Here is a 23,816-nt window from a genome sequence, read left to right on the forward strand (position 1 = left end):
GTAGTGTTTCGTGAACGTGTGCCTGCTGGACCACGTGGCTGCTCTGCAGATCTGATGAAGCGGCACACCGGCAAACAGGGCAGTAGAGGATGACATCGCCCTGGTGGAATGGGCCCTCACTGAAGACTGAAGAGGCTTGCTGGGTTTCTGATGGCAGAAGACAATTGCTGAAGAATTCCAACGTGCAATAGTTGGCTTGGTAACAGGACGTCCTTTGCGCATGCGTCCATTGGCAATGAACAGTCGATCGGACCTGCGAAAGGGTGCCGTCCTGTTGATGTAAAATTTAAGGCATCTTTTAATGTTTTAATGTCCAAGAAATGCAAGCGTTGCTCTGTCGGAGATTGAGGATTGGCAAAGAAGTTTTTCAAGAAAACAGGTTAATTAATATGAAAATCAGTAGGCACCTTAGGTAAAAAGGATGGATTGGTGCGCAGCACTACAGAGTCTGATTTGAACTGGAGGAAAGGAGGCTGAATGGTGAAGGCATGAATATCACTCACGCGTCGTGAGGAGGTCAGAGCAAGGAGAAGGGCTACCTTCCAGGTCAGAAACTTTAAATCCGCCTTGTGGATAGGCTCGAATGGTGCCTTCATTAGTTGTGCCAATACGACATTGAAGTGCCAGGTAGGAGGAGGATGCCTAATAGGCGGGAACTTCTGGAATAGTCCTTTGAAAAATTGGCAAATGACTCTGGAAGAACAGAGCGAGGAGGAGTCATTTTGACGGAAACGAGAAATTGCCGCCAAGAAAACTCTCAAAGTGGAATGGAAAAGTCCTGATAGAGCCAGTTGCAAAAAGAACGGGAGCAGCTGAGTCGGAACAGAATGAATAGGATAGATATTGGCAGCTGGGCACCAATGACAGAACCTCTTCCACTTGAGCTTGTAAGTCTTAACTGTAGACGGAGCTCTGGCATGAGCGACAAGGTCTCTGCATTCTGGCGAAATATTCAAATGGGCAAATTCAAAGTGCTCAGGTTCCAGGCCAATAATTTCAGAGAGGAGGGGTTCGGACGGCAAATCTGACCCTTGTCCATCGTGAGGCGATCCACTCGAGGATGAAGGAGGATGGGCTCGCACTGGGATAGAAGAAGCAGCTCCGAGAACCACGCTTGCCGGGGCCATCTGGGGGTGATCAGGAGAATGTGGCAAGGCTGTCTCCGCATCTTTCACAACACGTGAGGCACCAGCGGAATCGGAGGAAAAGCGTAGGCGAATAGATCGCACCAGTTCATCAAAAGGGCATTCCCGCACGACCCGCGGTGGGGATGCCAACTTGCGTAAGATGGGCATTTCCGGTTCTCCAGGGTTGCAAAGAGATCCAAAGACGGATGACCCCACTGTCCAAAGACTAAGTCGAGAGTTGGTTGATGTAACTCCCACTCGTGGGTCGACGACCTGGATCTTCTTAGGGAATCTGCTAGGATGTTGGAGATACCAGGTAGATGAACTGATTGGTTCTGCCCTGCTTGTTGACATAGTGCATACTGGTGGTATTGTCCGTTTGGATAAGCACCGGTTCTCCCTGGATCAGAGGATGGAACGACTTGAGTGCCAGAAAGATGGCCATCAACTCCAGCCTGTTGATGTGCCAAGAGCGTTGAAGCAGAGTCCACTTGCCTTTTATAGGCAGCTCTTGAAGGTGTGCACCACCATCCTTCTAAGGAGGCGTCCGTTGTTAGAGTGAGTTCTGGAGTGGTGGAGAGGAAAGAAGTCTCTGCTGCAAGGTTGGATGGTTGCGCCCACCACTTGAGAGCCGCCTTCATGCGAGCAGTTACACTGACTAGGTTGTTGAAGGAACCAGTGACCTGACGCCACTGTCCGTCCAATTCTTCTTGAATGGGGCCAGTCCGTAGCCTGCAGTTTGGGATCAGCGAAATGCATGATGATGCCATCCCCAGAAATGACCTCAAGATCCGGACTGAAACTGACGGTTTTGCACGAATAAGAGACACTAAGCGGAGAATCTTCAGTTGACGCTCATGAGACACAAATGTCTTTGCTAGTGTGTCCAAAGTGGCTCCTAGAAAATTTCTGCAGGGAGCTGGGTCTACCTGTGACTTTTCGGCATTGATGGAAAGGCCGAGGGAGCGAAACACATCCTGACAAAGTTGAGTGTCCCTAAGTAGTTGGTTGGGAGACTGCAATTTGAGGAGGCAGTCGTCCAGGTATGGAAAGATTTGGACGCCCTGGAGACGCAGGTAAGCCACGACTGGAGCCAACACTTTCGTGAAGACACGAGGGGCGGAGCGTAGGCCGAAAGGCAGCACCCTGAACTGGAAGTCTCTGTCCCACCCGGAAGCGCAAGTACTTCCGATGCGTGGAAGGATTGGGACATGGAAGTAAGCGTCCGGGAGGTCGATGGTGGTCATGTAGTCGTCCATGAAGAGAAGACACAAGATCTCTACGAGTGCAAGCATGCGGAAGGATTGGCATTTGAGATACTTGTTGAGTGCTCGCAAATCCAGGATCGGACGCCAGTCCCCTGTCTTCTTGAGTATAAGGAAAAAACAGGAATAGAATCCCCTCCCCCTTTGAGACTTGGGAACCACTTCGATGGCACCTTTTTGGATCATAATACAAATTTGCTGGAAAAGCTCTTTGAGGTGGGCCGGAGGTGGGCCGAATGGGGGAGGAGGAATCTTGACTACTCCAGAGCATGGCCCTTTGCTACAATGTCCAGAACGCAACGGTCCGAGGTGATTGAGGACCATTGAGAAGAGAACAGGGATATTGGACCTCCAACATTTGGGGGGAAAGGCAAGTCATTGTCTTTTGGAAGTGGATCCTCTATAGGAAGACTTCCCCCGGTAGGATTTGGAAGACTACTGACGGGAGGACTGCTGTTGTTGGGAAGAATATTGTTGATTACCCTGGTGGTAGGAGCGGCATTGAGTGGATCCACCGCGAAAAATAGAAGAGGTGACGCGTCCGCGTGCACCACGAAAAGGCTGCTTACGGAACTGTAAAGTTCCTAAAGAACGAGCAGTGTCAGTGTCCTTCTTGATTGTCTGCAGTGCCTCGTCGACATGTGTACCAAAAAGCGACTCGCCGTCATACGGCATATCCAGGATCTTCGGCTGTACATCCTGGCGAAAAGAGATTGAACGTAACCAACCGTGCCGTCGCAAAACAGCTGCCCCAGCAAGCTGACGGAAGCCAGTACAAGCGATGTCTACAGCGCAGTCTATAATCTCCTCGGATGTTCTCTCTCCTTCTTGAAGAATTTTCAAGGCTTCCGCTTTGGAGGGCACCGGGATGAGGGCCACAAGGGCAGACATGTCTGACCACATCTGGTGGTCGTACCGCCCTAAAATGGCTAAAACATTCGCCGGTCACCGTAGTAGAGGCCATCGTTGAAAATTTGTGCCCAATAGCGTTAAGGCGACGACCTTCCCGATCAGGAGGAGCAGTAATGGGAGAAGTCGGGTTTCTGGAGCGACGCTGAATAGCCTGGGTGACCACCGAATCTGGCTTTGGCTGCACAATCAGGCACGCTGGGGAACCAAAGGGCGCTTTATATTTTTTCTCGAGGCAAGGCATTTGCGCCGGTATAGAATTTGGCGTTTGCATCCATTTTACCCCGTCACTCCAGACTAAGTCGATGATGGGGACCGTATGGACTTGTTTGAATGGTTGATTTTTGAAGTCGTAGAGAAAATAGTCCTCCTCTCTCTGGACTCTTGGCAGCTTAAAGCGTTGAGCCGCTTTATCCATCAGCTGATGGAAACTTGCAATGTCCACCGGAGGAGTATCCCCTGGCATCACAGGAGGTGGGGACGGCGTCTGAATTTGGTAGTCGTCCCACTCAGCCATATGACTGGCATCATCATCATCATCATCATCGTGAACCTCACCATCCTCACGTTCTGGATAATCATCATCGTCATCGCCATACACTGTAGTGTGTATCTAAACGGACGTCTGAACTTTAGGAGAAGGCGTTGGTGATTGTGGTAGCGGAGCAGGAGCCGCAGCAGACGCAGGTGCTGTGGGCACTGGCGAACCCTGTTGAGATATCGGGAAACGCCTGTTGTAATCCTCCAACATGTGCTGGAGATTGGAGATGAGCGACAGAGGCAGCGTCGCAGTTGGAACCTGCACGGAACATTCCTCTGCCTGAAAATAATGTTCTTCATCATCCTCACCATAGTCCCGGCACTTAATAACCAAATCAGAAGGACTGTGCCCTGAAGGAATCATCCACATCGTCCTCAGAACCAGAGTCCTGCTCGGAACCGGTGGCAAACAAGGGCGAAGGAGGCTGTGGGTCACTTGGGATAGATAGCTGGTCAACAGGCACCTTGCGACATTGGTGCAGAGGGTCGACGGTGGAAGAACCAGAACCGGAGGAAGAAAGAGGCACCATCGGCAATGAAGCAAGAGAAGATGCAATTGTCGTTGACGAAGTCGTCGTCGGAGAGGACGACAACGATGATGGCATAGGCGTCGAAGGAGCCGTAGCTGAAGGATCCGCCGTCGACGGGGCCATCGTCGACGGTGCCGCCGTCGACAAAGCTGTCGCCTATGAAGCTGCCGTCGACGGAGCACTCGTCGACGGGGCAGACGACGAAGAAGCTTTCTTAACAACTCTTGTTGACGAAGATTTTGCTGATGACTAGAGAGTTTTCTTCGCCGGCGACGAAGCAATAGGCATCGTAGATGAAACAGTCTTAAAACTGAGGGATACCTTCGTCGACATGGATGACGTCGATGTTGCAGTCGTCGACGAGCTGGAAGCAGATATCACAGTCGCAGCCGGAGATGGCAGATCTCGTCGTCGGGTAGATCGTCGCCTCTCCCGTCGACGATGTGACATGTTTTTTTAGCAGAAACATGATGGGAAGAAGCAGTAGACGCCTGAGAGCCAGGTCTCGTGGGCGTGGACGTAGCAGGAGGAGGTGAAGACACCGCAGGAGCCACAGAGAGAGAAAGTTTTTTCTTTTTCAAGAATGGAGAAGGCAAATCCTGCACACTGCTACGTTTTGAGGCTGCTTTAGAAGGTCCTGACACCAGGCTTTCTGCGTCAGAAAGTGCCGAATCCTTGTCTTTAAATCTTTGAAGCCACAGGAGGAGACGGCATTCCCGGTCTTTAAGGGTCTTATTCGAAAAGGTCCTGCAAATCTTACATTTGCCAACCTCATGGTCGGGAAAAAGACGGTAAATACACTTCTTGTGGGGACCTTCAGAGTAAAGCCGCAGCTTCCCACAAGAAGAACAAGTTCTAAATAAAGAGTTCTTACTTGAAGACATGCTGAAAATCACAAGAACACCAGAAGAAGTTGAGAAAACTGAGAAGAGCTCAGGGAGACTCCCTTCACACGACATGCGGTAGAACATTTGAGGGACTGAGCTCTGAGGAGAAGGTTCTGGAGGGGTGTTTGCGCCTGATTGGCTGTAGTTTGGACTAACATAATGACAGGAATATGTTACAAGTGTTTTTTCTCTCTACCATGTATTCCTATGTGGGAATGAGGTCTTGGTATTTACTACTTTTTCTAGTGTGTATTTTATGTGTTATGTTTTACATACATATGTTATTAGTATTTTATTGCTATTTTATTTACCGTGGGACTCCCACTTCGACAACGGGGAATATTCAAGCATGTGAATCAATGAAAGACACCCTAATACTGGAGAAACCTTTGAAAACAGAGGATGAGGAGTGTTCTAGGAGAGAGAAAACCAGTCTGTCAGAAAGAGTCTTCTTCAGGTTTGGATATTTTCTCTGGATACACTATAGTCTATCCTCTGAAAAATGCTTTTGCAATGCATTTTTACAGTGCTGCCCCTCAAGTACTGGGTGACTTGAACAGGTTGTAGAATTATTTTTTTTTTTCACCACTAAATAAACCCGGGGGTCTGCACCAGAGTCAAAACAGTACTCGGATTTTTGATAAGACTAGAGCATCACCATGGTATGCCACCACAACTTAACAGTCTTAATAACATCTAATAGCCATCAACACACATAGTCACCAGCGAAAGTAGGCGAGACCCACAATCCAGAAATGGATTCCCATCAAACTCTTGGAAGTGATCGTTTTATCATATGGTCATCCCAAGGTGAGGGTGGGTCATCTCTAGGGTATCGACTTAGGTGCACACCCCCGGGTTTATTTAGTGGTGAAATTTGTGTATTTGGTGATATTAACCTGGGCTTGGTCTTAAAACTTCCCTTAGACCCTACTCTCATTAGTGTTTGGTTAGTTTGTAGAATTTTTTTGCCAATTGAAACAGCAAAACATGAGTGAAGAGCTCTTTAAAAACGGTTCTTTGGAGCTTGGTGAACGAATGAGGAGACAGAACCTTGCACTGGCAGGGAGACATCACTCTGAGGAATCTTGCTGCTCTTTTGTATGTTTGCCATGCAGGGATGTAAAATAGTGGGTCTTGTAGATATATTGAGTACATTAAATTGTTGGTTTCCAAATTTATTATAGGGAAATACTCCAGGCTGGGCTCATCTTTTTGCTACAGAATGTATTTGGAGTATATGCCCTTGTTCCTTTATTTGTGAAGCCAATTCCACTGAATACTTTTGTATGAGACAGCCTCTCTCACATCTGATCATTCAAGGCCTCGTTATCAATACACTTGGTGGTATGCTATGAGGAGTGGAACAACATTTTAGTCTGTATTCTGCACAATATCGAGCAACTATCGGCCTCCTGTTAACCTCTACCACAAGGAGGAAACAACTGAAAATATGTGGTGGTTAGAAATGGAAAAGTAATGAGATCGCTTTTTAAGAGAGGAAGACTTTCACGAGGTTGAGGAAATGCTCTGTGTGTAAAATGTCCCAATGGGGGCCTTTTCCCTGTAGAAAAAGGGAACATGCTCATGGGAGCTTTGCAGCTGCTGCTGTCTTTTCCAGTAGGAAATTTGGGAACATCCTTTACTCCTCCAATAATTTTTAATGTGCATCTTTCGAAAATCTTTGCATTTCCCAAAACCAAACAATTTCAGTTCATCAGCTTTTATTCACTGAATTTCATTGTCTGCATAGGTGGTGAAACGAGGAAACGCTATGCTATGGGCACCAAAGACAATTCAAAGCCTGGAGATCTTGATAAAATACTGTGGCATTTTTGCTCTTTTGGGCCAATTTGGGCTCTCGCCTGAGGTCCAAGGTCAGGCAAAAATTATTTTGTTCTATGCTGCTTTGCTTGCCCTGAGAGAGATCTGCAAAAAGTGTAAAGAGGTTACACCACCTGCATTTTTAGATTGGCAGATCTCGGTTTTACATGTTTCAAGAATAGATCTAGAAAGGTCAGGCAAAAATTCTTTTGTTCTATGCTGCTTTGCTTGCCCTGAGAGAGATCTGCAAAAAGTGTAAAGAGGTTACACCACCTGCATTTTTAGATTGGCAGATCTCGGTTTTACATGTTTCAAGAATAGATCTAGAAAGATCTGGTAACCAGGCCAAGAGAGCCTTTTGGCACCGTTTGGTATGGATAAACTGAAGCCCGGGTTTTTTTTTTTTCCCCCCCGGTCCAATGATTATTCACTGTTGGGGTTTCCGAACCTGAATACCTGGACTCTTGTTTGGTGTCCTTGGTTTATATCAGCCCCATCAGCCGGGCATGGTGGTGGTGGCACTTACCCCTTCCTATCTGGATTCCTCATTAGATGGCCCCTGAAGGCATATCTTTCTGAGGGTAGGGTTCAACCTTGTGTTGTTACAATCTATACCCTGCCTGGTTTCTAACCTGAGACGGACTGTTGTGTTCTTGTAGGTGGCCACATCTGGAATCAATAGTGATTAATGAGGACAAAAAAAATAAAAATAATACTGTGGCATTATCATTAAGCCGCAAGATCTGTTTAATATTTTGCTGCACCTACCGATTATGTTGACGTTGCAAGTGCCTCTGGTAAAACATCTCTGAATTCCCATCTACTATCTTCAATGTTCAATAATTACTCCATTGCATCCGGTAGGGCTCCATTTCACCTACCCAAAAGAGCAGAGGACCTAGCTGTCTTCATGAAGTTAGAACATGTGCATCATTCTTTTTGCAGATAATAATCCTTCCTGTTCTCCTTCAAAAAGAAGCGGTATTGTAGCACTTTATAGAAGACGAGACTACAAAATCTGGAGACTATGCGTCACAGACAAAAGAAAACAGTTAAGAATGTGCATGCTTGAATTACTTCTATAACCTTTATGTATATTTTTGGTGGAGAAGTGTGTAAAAAAAAGTTTTGTTTCTAACAAATGTGATAACACAGTCTAGTTTTGGGTTCAGGGGCTCATCCAGATATGTTTATAAAAATTACAGTGGAACAGCTTCAATGTTGAGATACTTTACTACTCAATTTATCAATGTGTTGCCTATAACCTTCATTTACTGTAGCAATCTGAGACGGTAGAGAGTTCTATGTTCTTAGAAAAAATGTGCTCATCAGTGGTACCAGCCATGGATGTACCTTCTCCAAGGTGGGAGAGGAAGAGTTGGATCTCACCCAAAAGAAGTCCTTGTCTTGGTCTTTCAGGAGGGGGATGCTCCTTTTCATGTCTCAAATGGGATTACTTGCCTTAAACGAGATTGCCTGAAGATCTTGCTTTTGATTCTTATTGGAAGACTTCTCAAAAGATCACTTCCACACCTCTTGACTTTAGTTTACAACAGTCACAGAATTAAGATGTCCTCATTTAGCAAACAGAGCGGGACCTCCCACGAGGGGTGTGAGACAGCTGTGGTCGGTGCAGGTAACAGCGTTGGGGTCGGGTGGGGGGCCGGGTGGGAGGACGGGAGTGGTGACGGGAGAGGGGAGGGAACGGGATTTTGAGAAACCATGCAGAGGGACAATTAAATAAATAAATAAATAATTTTCCCTCGTCATCGGAATCCTCCCCACCCGGCCCCACCGCTGTTACCAGCACGGCCGTGGCTCATGAGGCTGTATTGCATCCTGGGAATTTTAAGGTTATGGTGGAGGGGAGGAAAGGAGGCATTGGATATATTCAGACACTTAGTGGTGGGAAGGAGCGGTAGATGCATACAGATTTGCGACCCATTTGAGAATGTTGCTTCCCCAGAACAGTTGTACTGAAAGATATGAGTGGCTCTTGGATGATCACAATCAATTAACACTTCCCAAAAACAGTTTTCACAGTCAGCTGCAGCTTTGTAGGTCTTCTGGTCATCAGTTCAGCTTCCCCATGCATGTACAGACCGTCTGAAGGGTAAATTCCTCTCTACATAGCATAGTTAACAGCAGCAAGACTTCACATAATCTTGTCAGATTAAAGCAGATTCTGTAGCTTGAGAATGCGAAAGAAAACTCTAGCCTGCAAGTGTTATAAATATGTTTGGGGGTGTGGGTAATATATTGGCCACCTCTTCCCAGAATACACTAGCCGTGAAGAAATGCAAGGGCTGAATGTTAACGACAACCAATGGCTGCTGCCATTAGACCAAGATGTTTGTTTGCAGAGTATTTGTATGTTTGTTGAGTGATATGTGGTCTACTTACAACAGCACTATATGTTGCCTGTATAGGTAATTATAATGCAGATTCTGGGGTAGCTTCAGAAAAATGAACAGTGTTTTCTCATTCTCCAGTCATTTGCATCCCACTGTTGTAAAACTATAGTGAATTTCAAGCTCTGAAATGACTTTACAAACACATGATGCCACTAACATGTAGATGCCCAAGAGTAAGTCTTGCCAGTACTAGTCTTCACTAACTCTCCTTCCTCTAACCCTTCTGGTCATTCGACACCAACCACAAACCCCACCCCGGAGATTGCAACCTGCATCAGTGACAGCTTCGCTTGAGGAAACTGTGGTTTCCTGCGCCTGACACTGCAACACCAGGGTGTGCTTTAACAGTACAATTGTTGCGGAAGGCAGACCTTTTCCAGCCCACTAGAACTTGCAATGAACTGGGCTACTTGGTATTGCCAAAATCACAGAAAAAAAAACAGAAAACACCCCTTCATTCCAGTTATTCATGAAGGTAAAGAGATGAAATACCTCTGTGATCCCAGCTTTTATACCCACTGGAATGGCCAACCCAGGGCCAGCAGAGGAAATTCAGTAGCGTCACTTGAGGGGCAGTGTATAACATTTTCTTATTTCAAAAACATTAGTGAAACATCAATGTACTTCCAATGCAGAGATGTTTCTGCTGGTGACTGAGCAAGAGACTGGGTGGGAAAAGACCCATGGTGGAATGATACATTACTGCAGTACATTGGTAGCTTGTAGTAGTGCTTAATTTGGGTGGGGGTGGGGGGGCATAAGTGTCAGGGCCCTCATCAGGAGGTCACTGCAGCTTGCTCCACACACTATCGCCCAGAAGTGTCGGGGTGCCCCGGGGCACCGTAATTGGAGCGAGCACAAGCAAGAGAGCCTGCAAACTTCAGGTGATTGAGTCCGCTAGTCCCTCCATGGAAGCCCAAATCGGGACTTAACAGTTATAGGTACATTTGACCTCTTACTAAGAAGAAGGGTGAGTTAATTACCTACCCTAACACGGTGCTTACAATTAGCATCTTGACACTCTCTATAAGTCCTGAAGAAAGCCCCCTCCGATCCCTCTGGCTGATAGGAAGGCCTGAAACAGGTCGACCTTTTACATAAACAACAAGGTGCTGTAGAACAGTAACATTTCTACACTGCTGTTTCTTTTTCAACCTTGCTGCCTCTCCTACCGAATAAAGTTTGTTGGGTAAGGAGTGGGTAGTAATTTTAACTCACTTCACTCCAGTTCACACGATCACTACTGATACTACCAGTTGGTCTACCTCCAGGTGGAGGAAAGCATTTTGTCAAAAAAGATCCAATAAATATGCTTTCACATTCCAAGAAAAGCGGAGAATCAAGATATACCGCTCTACAACTCTTGTACGTAAATGAGGGTTTTTAAGTTGGTTATCACACCCAACCCTGGTATTCCATGTACAAGTGATCCATTGTCTTAGTGTATTTATGCCAACTCTGGCTGGCTACGATACTGCCAGCTTGAGTACCACGTGATATCCAGACAGTGTGTATGACTATCTGGTCGTGGAAGACGTTGAGACAGGCCACGGGAGGACATTTATTATATTAGTCTGCACTTTGGCGGGCAACATGTGGCTACCCAATATGCAGGAAGCCCTTTTTAAACCTACTTTCACCAGCTATTCCCTGAATACTTTTGGTGAAGTGGTCCCTGACAGACATGCCTTTTCATGAACAGGACGCTCGTTTTGAAAATGCGCCCCTTATGGACCATTCTGTGCTGAGATGGATACAGGAAGCATTAAAGGCTCAGATATCAAGTTATGCTCTTGAAGCGCAAGTTACTTAACTTCGGTAACAATAGATCTATAAAAACATTAGTTAGTGATAGATTCCTTACTTTAGAATTACCCCCAGGCGCCAGACTGGATCGGGAAAGTTTTCAGCAGCAGTACCCCTGCGCGTCTGAATGTGGCGTTGTGCGGCTCTGCGTCCGTCCTTGGTGTTGTGGTGCCCGGGATGACGTTGCAGCAGCTACTTAGACGCCGCCCTCGAGCGCGGATATCAGTTCTGTACACGACTTTCCGCGCCAGGAAAACAGAGTCGTGCAAGAAACTGACCACTGATGCAATGAAACTAGAGCCCTGAAAGGGATGGCCTTAACCCTAGAAATCAGTTCACAGAACGGGGAGGATGGTTGGGGCGGTAAGGGATCTATCACTAACTAAAATTTCTTAAAGATATATTGTTACCAAAGGTAAGTAACTTGTGCTTCTGAAAGAAACAAGTTAGTGATAGATTCCTTACCTTAGAATAGATACCCCAGCAATACTAACCCCGGGGGTGGGTTTGCGAACCAAGAAATACACGAGAAAGTCCTCGAAAACAGAACGGCCAAAGAAGCAGTCTATCCGGACTTGGCTGTCCAGAGAGTAGTGCTTGGTAAACGTGTGCAGCGAGGCACATGTAGCTGCCTGACAGATGTCATGCAAGGGGACTTCCCATCCCAAAGCATAGTGGCAGCCATTGCCCTTCAAGAATGGGCTTGTAGCACCACTGGAGGCTCCTTTCTAGCCAAAGAGTAGCATGCTTGGATGCACAGAACAACCCACCGAGATGGGAAGCTTGTGCACGGCCAGACTTTTGGCGCCCACGTACCCAACAAAGAGCTGATCATACACCCAGAACTGTTGTGTGCGGTTCAGATAGAATGAGAGTGCACGTTTTGGGTAAAGACTCTTTTGGGTGGAGCCTCTCTTCCTCTTTTTAGGGATGTAGAGGCAGAACAAGGTGGGAAAAGTGATGGTCTGCCCGATGTGAAAGGCAGTGACAACCTTGGGCAGAAAAGATGGATGTGTTCTTAGGACAACTTTGCCCGGATGGCCAGAAAGAAAAGGGGGTTTAGAAGAAAGAGCCTGGAGCTCACTCACTCTTCTGGCAGAGGTGATGTCAACCAGGAAAGCAGTCTTTAAATGTGAGAAGACTAAGAGGACAGTTGTGAAGTGGCTCAAAAGGAGCACACATCAGATAAGTCAGAACAAGATTCAAGTCCCACTGAGGCATCACGAAAGGGACAGGAGGGAACATGTGCGTAATGCCTTTCTTGAATCTATTTACAACAGGGGAATTGAAAAGAGAAGGCTGATCTGGAATCCTTAGAAAGGCTGAAATGGCCGAAAGACAGCCCTTGATAGAGCCCAGAGCCGAGACCTGCTGGGCAAAAGCAAGATGAAGGAACAGAAGAACCTCTGAAAGAGGGGCAGAAAGAAGATTCCTAGCCTTTGCTGTGCACCATGCAACAAATTTGTTCCACCTTCAGGCATATACAGTTTCAGTGGAGGGACGCTTGGCTGCCAGAATGACATCACAAACTTCTGGAGGAAGGTAAAAAAAAGTCAACTGCTGCCGCTCAATCTCCACGCATGGAGGTGGAGGCCAGACAGGTTCGGGTGGCGGACCGTGCCCTGCTTCTGCGACAGGAGATCCTCCCGGAGAGGCAGTCGGATCAGGGGATCGATGGCCATGCTGAGTAGCTTGGTATATCAGTATCTATATGCCCAATCCGGAGCCACAAGGATGACTTGGGCCCGGTCATGCCTGATCTTCTTCAGCCCTCTGGGCAGAGGTGGTATAGGCAGAAAGGCGTACAACAGATTGCAACTCCACTCGTGACGAAAAGCGTCGCCCAGCGAGTGCCGCCTTGGAAATTCCAATGTGCAGAACTGCTGACATTGTGCGTTCTCTTGGCAAACAGATCTAACCAAGGATCTCCCCACTGCTGAAAGAGACCTTGCTCCACGTCCGAGTGCAGACGTCATTCGTGATACTTCATGCACCGACGGCTGAGTTGGTCTGCCCTGGCATTCAGAGAACCTGCTAGGTGTTGATCCACCAAGGAAATGCCCTGATTTTCTAGCCATGTCCAGAGGCGCAGAGCCTCCTGACATAGGCTCCACGACCCCACCCAGTCCGGTTAGTTGCAGTACCACATGGCGGTGGTGTTGTCCGTGAACACCTGCACCACACTTCCCCAGACAGAGGGAAGGAATGCCTTCAGTGCTAGTCGGATCGCCCGAAGCTCCAAAAGGTTGATGTGGAGCTGGCTCCGTCGGAGACTAGAGGCCTCTGATCTCCGCTTCTCCTATGTGGCCACCCCATCCCAGGAGGGAAGTATCCATCACTACTGTGTGCTGTGGTTGGGGAAGGGAGAGGTATCTGCCATTGACCCAATCGCGATTCATGAGCCACCACCGCAATTGTCGTGCAGTGCCCTCCAAGATCTGGACGTGATCAGACAGGTTGCCCTGATGCTGTGCCCACTGAGACTTAAGGTCCCAATGTAAAGTCCGCATATGCCATCTGGCATGATTTTCCAACAAGATGCAGGAGGCCATCAGGCCCATCAGCCGGAGGGTCATCCTGACCGAAACCCGGGATAGAGGCCGAAATATCGAAATCATAGTCTGAATATCCCGGACTCGCGAAGATAAACCCGAAACTGCATAGAGTCTAGAACCGCCCCAATGAAAGGGAGCTTCTGGGAAGGAACCAGGTGTGACTTCGGCACATTAATGGAGAACCCCAGTAAATGCAGGAGGTCGGCCGTAGTCTGGAGGTGGGAGAAGCCGGTCTGCGGCGAGCCCGCCTTCAACAACCAATCGTTGAGATAGGGGAAGACTGGACCCCCTGATCTGTGCAGATGGGCTGCAACCACCGCCATCAATTTCGTAAACACCCGAGGGGCAATGGTAAGGCCAAAGGGGAGCAGAGTGAACTGAAAATGCTCATGGCCTACTGTGAACTGCGGGTATGACTGGTGGGCCGGCAGGACGGGGATGTGGAAATATGCGTCCTGCAAGTCCAAAGCTACCATCCAGTCTCCAGGGTTGAGAGCAGATAAGACCTGAGCCAGTATCAACATCTGGAACTTCGCCCTCCGGAGGAAGCGGTTGACGTTCCCGAGGTACGAGATAGGAACCAGGCCTTTGTCCTTCTTGAGGTACCAGAAAGTAGTGGGAATAGCAACCACAACCTACTTCTGGCACAGGAACGTGCTCGACGGCCCCCTTGGCCAAGAGGACCGTTACTTCCTCTTGTAGAAGTTGCAGATGAGCCCCCGACATGCTTTTGTACTGGGGTGGCATGGCTGGAGGGGTAGGCTCGAAGGAGAGGGAGTAGCCCCTTCGGACAATTTGGAGCACCCACCTGTCCGATGTGATGGAGCGCCAGTGGGGGAGATGATGGCGAATCCTGCCGCCCACTGATGTTTGATGGGCCTGAAAGCTCGAACTAGAAAGGCTTTGAGGCGGATGCTGCGAGGGTGGAAGTGGACTGACCGGCCCACTGGAACTCTGCCCCGGCATGGCAGGGCCCACGTCCGCCTCTAGGTTGGCTCTGCGGCTTGTGGCTGAACGAACGTGTCGGGTGCCCATTCCGTGGCCACGAAAGGGACGAAAAGAAGAAGTGGCCATGTGAGTTATGGAAAGGCCTAAGGACTTGGCCGTAGCCTGGGAGTCCTTAAAGCACTCCAGCGCATGACTGCTTTATCGCCGAAAAGGCGACAGCCATCAAAGGGCATGTCCATAAGGGAGTTTTGGACAACCCCGAAAAGCCAGTGGACCGCAGCCACGCGTGGTGGCGGAGCACCCACGACGTGGAAACCGCTCTGCCCAGCAAGTCCGCGGTATCCAGTCTACATCGTATGGTGAACTTCACTGCATACCTCCCCTCAGCAACAGCCTGGGGGAGCAGTGTCCGGGCCACCTGCGGACATTTAGGCAGCACTCGCACAACTGTATCCCACACAAAGTGGGAATAACGGCCCAAGAGGCATGCAGTTTTCACCGACTGCAGAGCTAAGCTGGCAGATGAAAACAGTTTCTTACCAAACTGCTCCAGCTTCTTGGATTCCCTATCTGGAGGGGGTTAGGGAATGCGCTCTGGGAAGCAGAGCCCTGGATAACCAGACTCTCTTAGGTGGAGTGGATGGACAGAAAAGCAGGGTCGCCCGAGCCGGGCGGTGGCGTCTGGCCACGTTCCTATCCACAGGGAGCTTCAAGTGCTTCATTGAATGGCAGCAGGGGCTCCGAAGAGTTTACTGCCAGCTGGAGAACCTCAGTGAGACATCCTGCTGTGCCTAGGGGGCTGTCGCTTTGCCAAGCGCCGCTGCCAGTTAGTACTTCCTTTAACACCCCTGTCAGAGGGTGATACCCCAGGAGCACGCAACAATTGTACAGATTCAGAGCAACTTTCCAGAGTGCGTGTTCACACCTATTGGTTCAGTATAAAAGGCATGTGACTAGGTCACAAGGGGGTGGGGTTGCAGGAATCCCAGCCCATTCAGGCACAAGATAGTTGCCTAGAGCCCAAGACACTAACTGATTTGCTTTTCGTATGACTGATAGTCTGCCTCTGAGGTGAAATGCTAGCGCTACAGCCTAGTAATGAAGCCACAGATCTGCCAACCTGTGTTTTATGGAGAAAGGAGGGACGTGATGAGGGTCAGAAGAGATCTCTGAAGCTCCCAAGCCACAGAGGCCACTTAGGGTTGACGCTACAAGAACTTTTTTAATGAGCTCATGGCTTTTATCATATATTTTATCCCCCCCCCTCCACCACCACCCCAATAAGCCAATCCAGCCTTGGATATACTGGTAAGGAGTTAAGGGAGTGGAAAGCAAAAGAAGGAATTCTTGGGGTGCTTCACACGGCCCACTAAGTTCCTAGAGGTATGTCAAAGAGACAACAAGGAAAAGAGGCTTTAAAGATTGACTGCATCATGTAGCAGCCTACTGGAAAAACAAGTGTAGAAAGTATTTTTACATTTATTTTTTAAATATCTATTTAGCAGTCAAACTTTCAGAAAAGCTCTGATTAATTATTGCAGTTTGCTCTGAGCCATTAAGGCAATGCCACCCTACCAACACTTGGGCAATGTACACGAGAGAAGCAAGCAACGGATACCTTTTGTATGCTCCAAGAGTGGATAAGGAAAAAAGAAAGCAGCACCTTTCAGATAAATGGCTCGTAACTGTAAAGATGTAATGCCAAAATAATTATGGAATAACAGCTGCTATTTGGTGATTGGACTCTAAGAATGGGAATTCTCCCAGAAGCCCCCCCCCCCAGAACCAAACGTAGAAGCAAATGATTGTATCCCTGCATATAAATCACTAGAGCTTCTGTTAACTTGTGACAATGCCAAAGTCCTTAAAGCAATTGATGCTTCTCTAGGACTGCTACAAAAACCAAACAATATGCCTCAGCAACAAGTAAAGCGAAAGCTACACAACAGTAGGTCAACCTTTTGAGCACACTTCTTCATAAGGTGTGTGCAGACTCCCAGATGTATGCTTCGATGAACACACTGAAGTTTGACCTCTTCCAAGTGCAACATTATCTGCAGCTAAAACCTATGGCTAGATGTTCAATGTCTTTGGCCTCGCAGTGTCAGATGGAGGGAGAAAGAGAAAAAAAAGAGAAGGAGAAAAAGAGAAAAAGTAAAAGAGAAAATAAGAGAGAGAGAGAGAGAGACACACACACAAGGAGTGCCCCAGACTCCCAGATCCATCTCAAAATTCCTGACATTCATGTGACAAACACTTTTTTTTTACCATTGGAGAAAATTCACTTCAATTGATGGAATCTACAATTTTATACGCAACTTCTTTTGAGTTTCATGCAATAGTCAATGAAACAGTTCTATTTGTGTGATTCAGATAGATAATCCCCTTATCTAGATACAGCACATCATTCAATTAACAGTACTCTGTTTTCCATTACTTCAGCATGCATTGAAGGACTGAAGATTAAGATGATATTTAAGAGTCTGATCCAAGTTTTCCCTCATGAACACAGAAGCTTTACTGGACACCATCCAGAATGAAGCACTAAGCGGACACGCTGCACACAGGCATAGAATACATTTCAAGAACATGCTGCACTTTTAGTTTCACCATCACAGATGGTGAGGAACTTCTGCTTTGACAAGGACAGGAAAAGCTGTTACTAAGTGCAGAGACAAATGTTTTTTCCGTTTGTACTCTCGGTGTGCAAATGTTCGGTTTGAAAAAGCATTACCATAACCAAGTAAAACTCGGTGTTGCTAGCACAGCTGCTTGCCCTTTAAGAATTAACTGACTCCAGGAAACAAAAAAATTAAGTTGACTATTGTTGAGATGAATGTCCATGGCAGAGCTTAGAAAAGCAACGTTCTCTACACCGTGCCCTTTTTCCGATTAGCTTATTTTTTTTAATCCAGTGAACTGGACACTCATGGAGTCCCTTGAAGGTGCTCAATCTCCTCACTATTCTGTTCATCAAGGTTGTGCTCTGATGTAAGTGTGCCTTCATTCTGAAGAAGGATGGCTTACTGTCCCCATAACTCAAGCTAAGCGGTCACCTCCATGTAACCATGCACAAACTCCTTCCCAGATCCTCCTCCCCGAAACATGCTCTACCCAGTGAGCGAAAGCAAAGTGGGAGCAGTTCACCCACCAGCACAAGTAGGAGTGTTTGAACATGGAATAAAGTAAACTCCATGATTGGCTCTGGTTTCCATCCTAGGCCAAGACAGGAGAGTAAGCACGTGGAAGATAGTCAGAATAGATAGTGACCTGCAACCTAATGTGGGAGGAAGATATTTGACAAGGAGCTGAACGCTCCTTTCATGGTGGACCCAAATCTGAGAGGTCTGCATGAAAACCTACTGCTTTGACCTGTGGATACTTGACATGAGGAGATTTCCGGTCTGAAGAAGCCAATCTGACAAGCACATGATCGAGCAGGCTAGATCTTTCTAGAGAATGTGTCAACTGCTACCACACAGGAGCCCCGAGATCCTAGCAGCCCAGCTGGCCAGAAAGTGGAAAGTGGAACAACTTAAGAGTATCATCTGGGTGGTAAAGCTGCATGGTTGCTTGCCAATGAAAGAGCTGGTAGGACTCCACCACCCAATATACTTGTATGGAGGCTCGATAGCCCTACCTTGTCAGTCCCAGAAGGAACCCCACTTCACACCCTCACCATAAGTCCGGTTGTGCTGGCTGGAGTGGATAGCTCCAATTGCGGACCTCTTTGAACCATCCTTCAAGAGCCATAGTTCAGGAGATTTTTACATTATAGCTCTGCTCAAGCTTTAGCAGTGAAATCAACTCCCTGTAGGAACTGGCAAACACCGACTATTGTGGGTATTCCCACCACTGGAAAATCTGGACCTTTATCTCTTTGATCCAGAAATGGGGCCCCTAAAGTGGTTATCCAGTGAAACTCCTAGTGAGTGTTGGCCCAATGAAAAGAAGCACAACTAGCTGGACCCTAAATTGATTACAAATATAGTGACATTGACATGTACTTTCAAGGCAAGAGTGAGTGGACCCCAGTATCACCACTAACTACATCATCAGAGCACCAGTAACTTTAGTCGGTGGGCCTTGTTTGCCTAGTGAGTTTCTGGGAATCACATTTTTTGAGGGAAATATTTTAGTTATTTTGAATACTGGAAACTCAGCAGCTGAGGCAGAAGAGCACCAAGTCATCTGGTGCAGTATATATACAAAGGTGGCACATTGCTGGGTTGATTGTGCTTGAACAAGCCAGTCGTCCAGGTAAGGATAGACATGGATGTGTTGTCTCCGAAGGTGCGCAGCCACTGTCGCCAAGCACTTGGTGAACACCCTGGGGGCAGTAGTGACCCCGAAATGCAGGACCTTGAACTGGTAATGCTGGTTGTGGACGATGAACCTGAGATACTTCCTGTGACTTGGGTAAATGGGAATGTGAAATAGGCATCCTTCAGGTCTAGTGTTGCCAGGCAGTCCCCCTGCCTGAGCAATGGTAGAACTTGCTGTAAAGTTAACATGTGAAAATGTTCTGACAAGATGTACTGGTTCAGGGGTCTGAGGTCTAGAATGGGCCGCAGAGAACAGTCCTTTTTTGGGATCAAGAAGTACAGTGAGTACACCCCTGTACCTTGCTGTTCTAAAGGCACAAGTTCCATGGCCCCTTTTTGCAGCATGCAGAGTACTTCTTGCTGCAATAAGTGCATGTGCTCTGCAGACATAGGACGGTGCCTTGGGGGTATGTTGGGAGGAGTGGAGGTTAGTTCCAGACAATAGCCGTATTGTATAAGTTGTCTCACCCACCTGTCTGTGGTAATGCCTTCCCAGACTGGCAGGAACTGCTGGAGTCTTCCCCCGACCGGTGTTATATGGTCGGGGGCAGTGACAAGGCGTCACTGTTTATTGGTGGCGGAGGATCTGGCATTGTTATTTCCACGTCCTCTGCCTTTGGTGCTGTTCCCACGATATTCACCCCTGTTATTCTTGTTGTAGGTGGTCTGCGTGCTCCCCTTGTTGTATTGGGCTTGCTGCAATGCCTGACCTCTAGAAGCTCCCCTGTTACCGGAGCGACGAAAGGAACTGCCCCTGGACTGCTGTGACTGCAGAGCCCCCATGGATTTTGCTGTCTGTGTCTTTTTTAATTTTTTCAAGGGTCGTGTCTACATCAGGACCAAAAAGAAAGTCAGGGTTAACTGGCTGATTGAGCAAAGTTGTTTGGATCTCTGGTTTGAAACCAGAGATGCGGAGACAGGCATGACGTCTCAGCATTACACTAGTGCTGATGGCTCTAGCTGCTGTGTCTGCTGCATCGAGTGCACACTTGATAGATGCATTTGAAATTAACTTTCCTTCCTGTATTAGCATTTCTGCTCCCTCTTTATAAGCATCAGGCAGGTGTTGCATCAGCGGTTATAACGTGTCGTAGTGAGCCCTATCATATCTGGCTAATAGGGCCTGCGTATTTGAAATCCTCCACATATTAGCTGCTTGAGCTGCTACCCGTTTGCCAGTAGTTTCCAAGATTTTGGATTCTTTGTCCGGAGAAGGAGCATCACCACTTGTTTGAGAGTTTGCTCTCTTGCGAGCATTAGCCACTACTAGGGAGTCCAATGTGAGCTGGCCCTTGATGTACGTAGGGTCTACAGGCGCAGGCCTATATTTTCTTTCAATCCTTGGGTTTACAACCCTTGCCCTTGTGGTCTCCTTGAAAATGTCAGTAGCATGTTTGAGGACACCCTTTAGCATAGGCAATGTCTTTACCGATCTTTCTGAGGTGGAGAAAGTATTGAATAGAAAATCCTCCTCCACTAGCTCAGCGTGCATTTCAACGTCATGGTTAATGGCCGCCCTTTCAATTAAAGCGTTAAACGCCGCCGTGTCTTCAGTAGGCGAGGTCTTGACATTATAGGACTCGGGCGTAGTGTGTGGGTCATCAGGGTCAGTCCATTGTTGAGGTTCCTCTTGATCTGAGTCAGCATGATAAATAAATCCCATATGACTGTAATCTCCTCCAACATCCTTATCGCTGCGTGTGGGAGAATAGGCATCGTGTTGTGTATATGACTCCACATGTTCAAAGAGAACAGGCGAGGTGGCTGAATCCTTTTTCCTTTTGAGAGGGATTTTGTATGACTCTAAAGGACGTTCTGGAGCGATTTTCCGTTTGTGAATGGTGAGTCTGCCAGAATCCGAGTCGATGAAGAGCTTCGACTGATTGTCATACGAGGGTGCCTGGAACATTACCTCCTCCGGAATGGACTGAGACTTGGAAGGTCCAGATACCTTTTTGGAGGTTTCGGTGCTCCTTTGTGGCTCGAACGCTTTGGGTCGAGCGGTCGGGGGCAGTCTGTATTTAATTGGTGGAGGAAGCACCGGAGACGAACCGACCTTCTTAGAGATTGACGTAGTCTTCGATCCGATTTGCTTTGGTGGATCACCAGCATGCTTGCGGCCTTGCGTCGACTCGAGCTCATGGTGCGCAGCAGGTGCGGCCTTGGGCTTCGACGCGATATGCTCTTTCGGGTCGGGTTTGGTCTTCGACTCGAGGGCCTTGCTCAACATTGGCTTAGAGGCTGCAAGCGTCGGTTCGACAGTCTTTTTAGCCTGGAGTCCTTTGGCAGTGTCGCCATGTTTGGACGTCGACGGCGTCAGAGTGACGTGCTTGACCTGTTGAGACTGGCTTTGGCGCCCCGCTCTTGGGGCCGACGCCGCCTTGTGGCCCCGAAGGGTCGATGACATTTGTAGACTTGACTGGAGCAGAGGAGCTCGAGGGCGTCGATCCGAGGACTGTCTTCAACAGTTTCGGTTTCGTTTTCGTTTTTGCCTCTGTTGGTTTCTGTTTCGATTTTGGTGGATCGACCGATGGCTCCTTAGAAGTATTCTTAGCCGGCACTTGACACTGGGCTATAGAATGTGGCGTAAGATCTCGGCTAAGGCCTTCCGGCGATGCCTCGACCTGAGCCTTAGAGAGCACAGTGTCAATATTAGGCCCCGCTATTGCGGGTGGGCCTTGCTCATCGCTCGAGTCGTCATCGACGGCTCCGATGGCCTCTGCGTAGTCTCCTACCTCGACGACGTCTTCGTCATGGACGTAGTCTTCATCGTCGTCCACACCGAAGGTAGATTCTTGCTCCGACTCGGGGTCCGACTGCTGGTCAGGATCCTCTTCATCGACGCCTTCCTCGTCATTGGCCTCGAAGAGATTCTCCGGGTCAGGCGCCGCTTTCTGTGCCGACTGTCGTGCGGCACGTCGAAGTCGAAGTGTCTTCTTCGACCAGAACTTTGAACAGGCCATACAGCTGGCCTCGTCGTGGTCCGGGGATAAACATTTATTGCACACTGGTATTTGGAGTTGCAGACGGGGCATCTTTTGAACGGGCTCCGTTCCATCGTCGTCGTAGTTGGGACCTGTGGTGTTGAAAAGGCAAACGGCCTTCAACGTCCTGTTCGTAGAACTGGATGAAGTATAGGCACCGAACGAGACAATACCGATGCCCCGAAGGCCTTTTGGCCTTGCGCAAAGAGTTTTATATCGATTCCGAACTTGAGTCAAGAAAGTACATCCGAACCCAATGGCGGAAAAAAACAATCTGAGGGTGGAGAGGATGCCCATGCGCCCTGTAGTCCAGGGGAGGAGCCACCTAGCTCGTGATACTTCGAAGACTCTTCCAGGACAACAATGTGCAATCATCTGGACCCAACACTAGGCGGCGATCTATGCACAGATATGAATTCAGCAGCCCACACGCCTCGAACATGAGGTTTACTTGGGCACTGAAAATGCTGGAGTCACCCTACCAGTGGACCAAACACTTATTTAAAATTGTGGAAAATTTCAAGACACCAGGCTAGTTTACATGGAGCATGGGAAGAAGATGGGATTCTGCTTGCAAAAGACCAGGTGTGAGAGTTGAAGACGGAATGCACAGGCACATGCCATTACGGACTGTTAAACGTTGAACATCGGAGGATTAAAACTCAGACAAATGTCCTGCGAAGGTATGCAGCTGCCAATGTCATAGAGAAATAGGATGCGGTGGAGTACACTGATGATTGTAAAGGGTTATTACCGATACTCGTCCGGAGGTCCTCACAGAGACTGATGTGGGGAAACTGGAGCATCTGCCTCCATTTTTTACTCTTCCCTTTTCGGTTTCCTCCGCCACCTGTGTTGAAACAACAATTGCATTTTATTATATGAGAAAAGCAATAAGAATCAATGAAAAACATGTAGTAGGCTGATGCAGCACATGGGTACATTCTTGCACAGCAGCCCCAATCAAATCAGTATTTAGCTGGTGCAAGGAGGGCATCTGTAAAGCTTCATCGCAACAGCAGTTATAGACTGATGCACCTCTTATTTCTGCAATGTAATTTTTTTCTCAGTTTTAATGATATTTCAGATGCTGGAACCTCATATCTGCAGGGCAGCTTCAGGATTGAAAGGTAAACATGTAGCATTACCATTAATATCAAGGCCAATACTGTAACACAGCAGAAACACCACGTCATCATGGACAGTGCTTTACATAAATAATGATAACGCCCCTAGCAACCAACATAGCACAAAATTCAAGGCTGCTTTCCAACAGAACTGCATGGAACAAAAGGTCGCACGAAATCAAATCCCACAACTCTATGCTTCTAAATCAATATCACATTGACAGAAAACTTAAGGCACTCCAAAGATATTCTCACGGAATGCACTGCATCAAACAACACGGACAAAGATAGGCAACACGGATGGCAAGACAGACAAGGGAGGTTGGGCCGGGAGTGGGCGAGTTGGACAACGGCGAGAGGGCGGGCAGTGCGGTAACAGACAACTGATTGGGGGGGCAACAAGAACAAAGGAGGGAGCCCTACAAAATTAAAGAAATAATTATGTATCTTTGAATGACCAGTAGAACACTTTAACAAATGCTGGGAGCTGTTCAGTCAAACAGAATGATCCTTTGGAGGACCACAGCAACAGTAAGAATTCTGTGGCTTTTACCTTCGTGCCCCTGTGATGTGTT

At 47.9% G+C, this 23,816-nt stretch overlaps 1 protein-coding gene across 2 annotated transcripts in view; it reads right to left on the reverse strand.

The window, feature by feature from the left end:
* The window catches only part of GRK6 (G protein-coupled receptor kinase 6), a 627,649-nt gene that overhangs the window by 537,289 nt on the left and 66,544 nt on the right, over positions 1–23,816 (reverse strand). For both annotated transcript variants that reach the window (XM_086931798.1, XM_086931797.1), the window contains exon 2: positions 22,869–22,964. In XM_086931798.1, coding sequence (XP_086787924.1) covers positions 22,869–22,964 — 96 coding nt within the window. The remainder of the gene's footprint in view (positions 1–22,868; positions 22,965–23,816) is intronic.

Source organism: Lissotriton vulgaris, chromosome 7 (genome assembly GCF_964263255.1).
Source record: "Lissotriton vulgaris chromosome 7, aLisVul1.2, whole genome shotgun sequence".
In the NCBI taxonomy this organism is placed as follows: Eukaryota; Metazoa; Chordata; class Amphibia; order Caudata; family Salamandridae; genus Lissotriton; species Lissotriton vulgaris.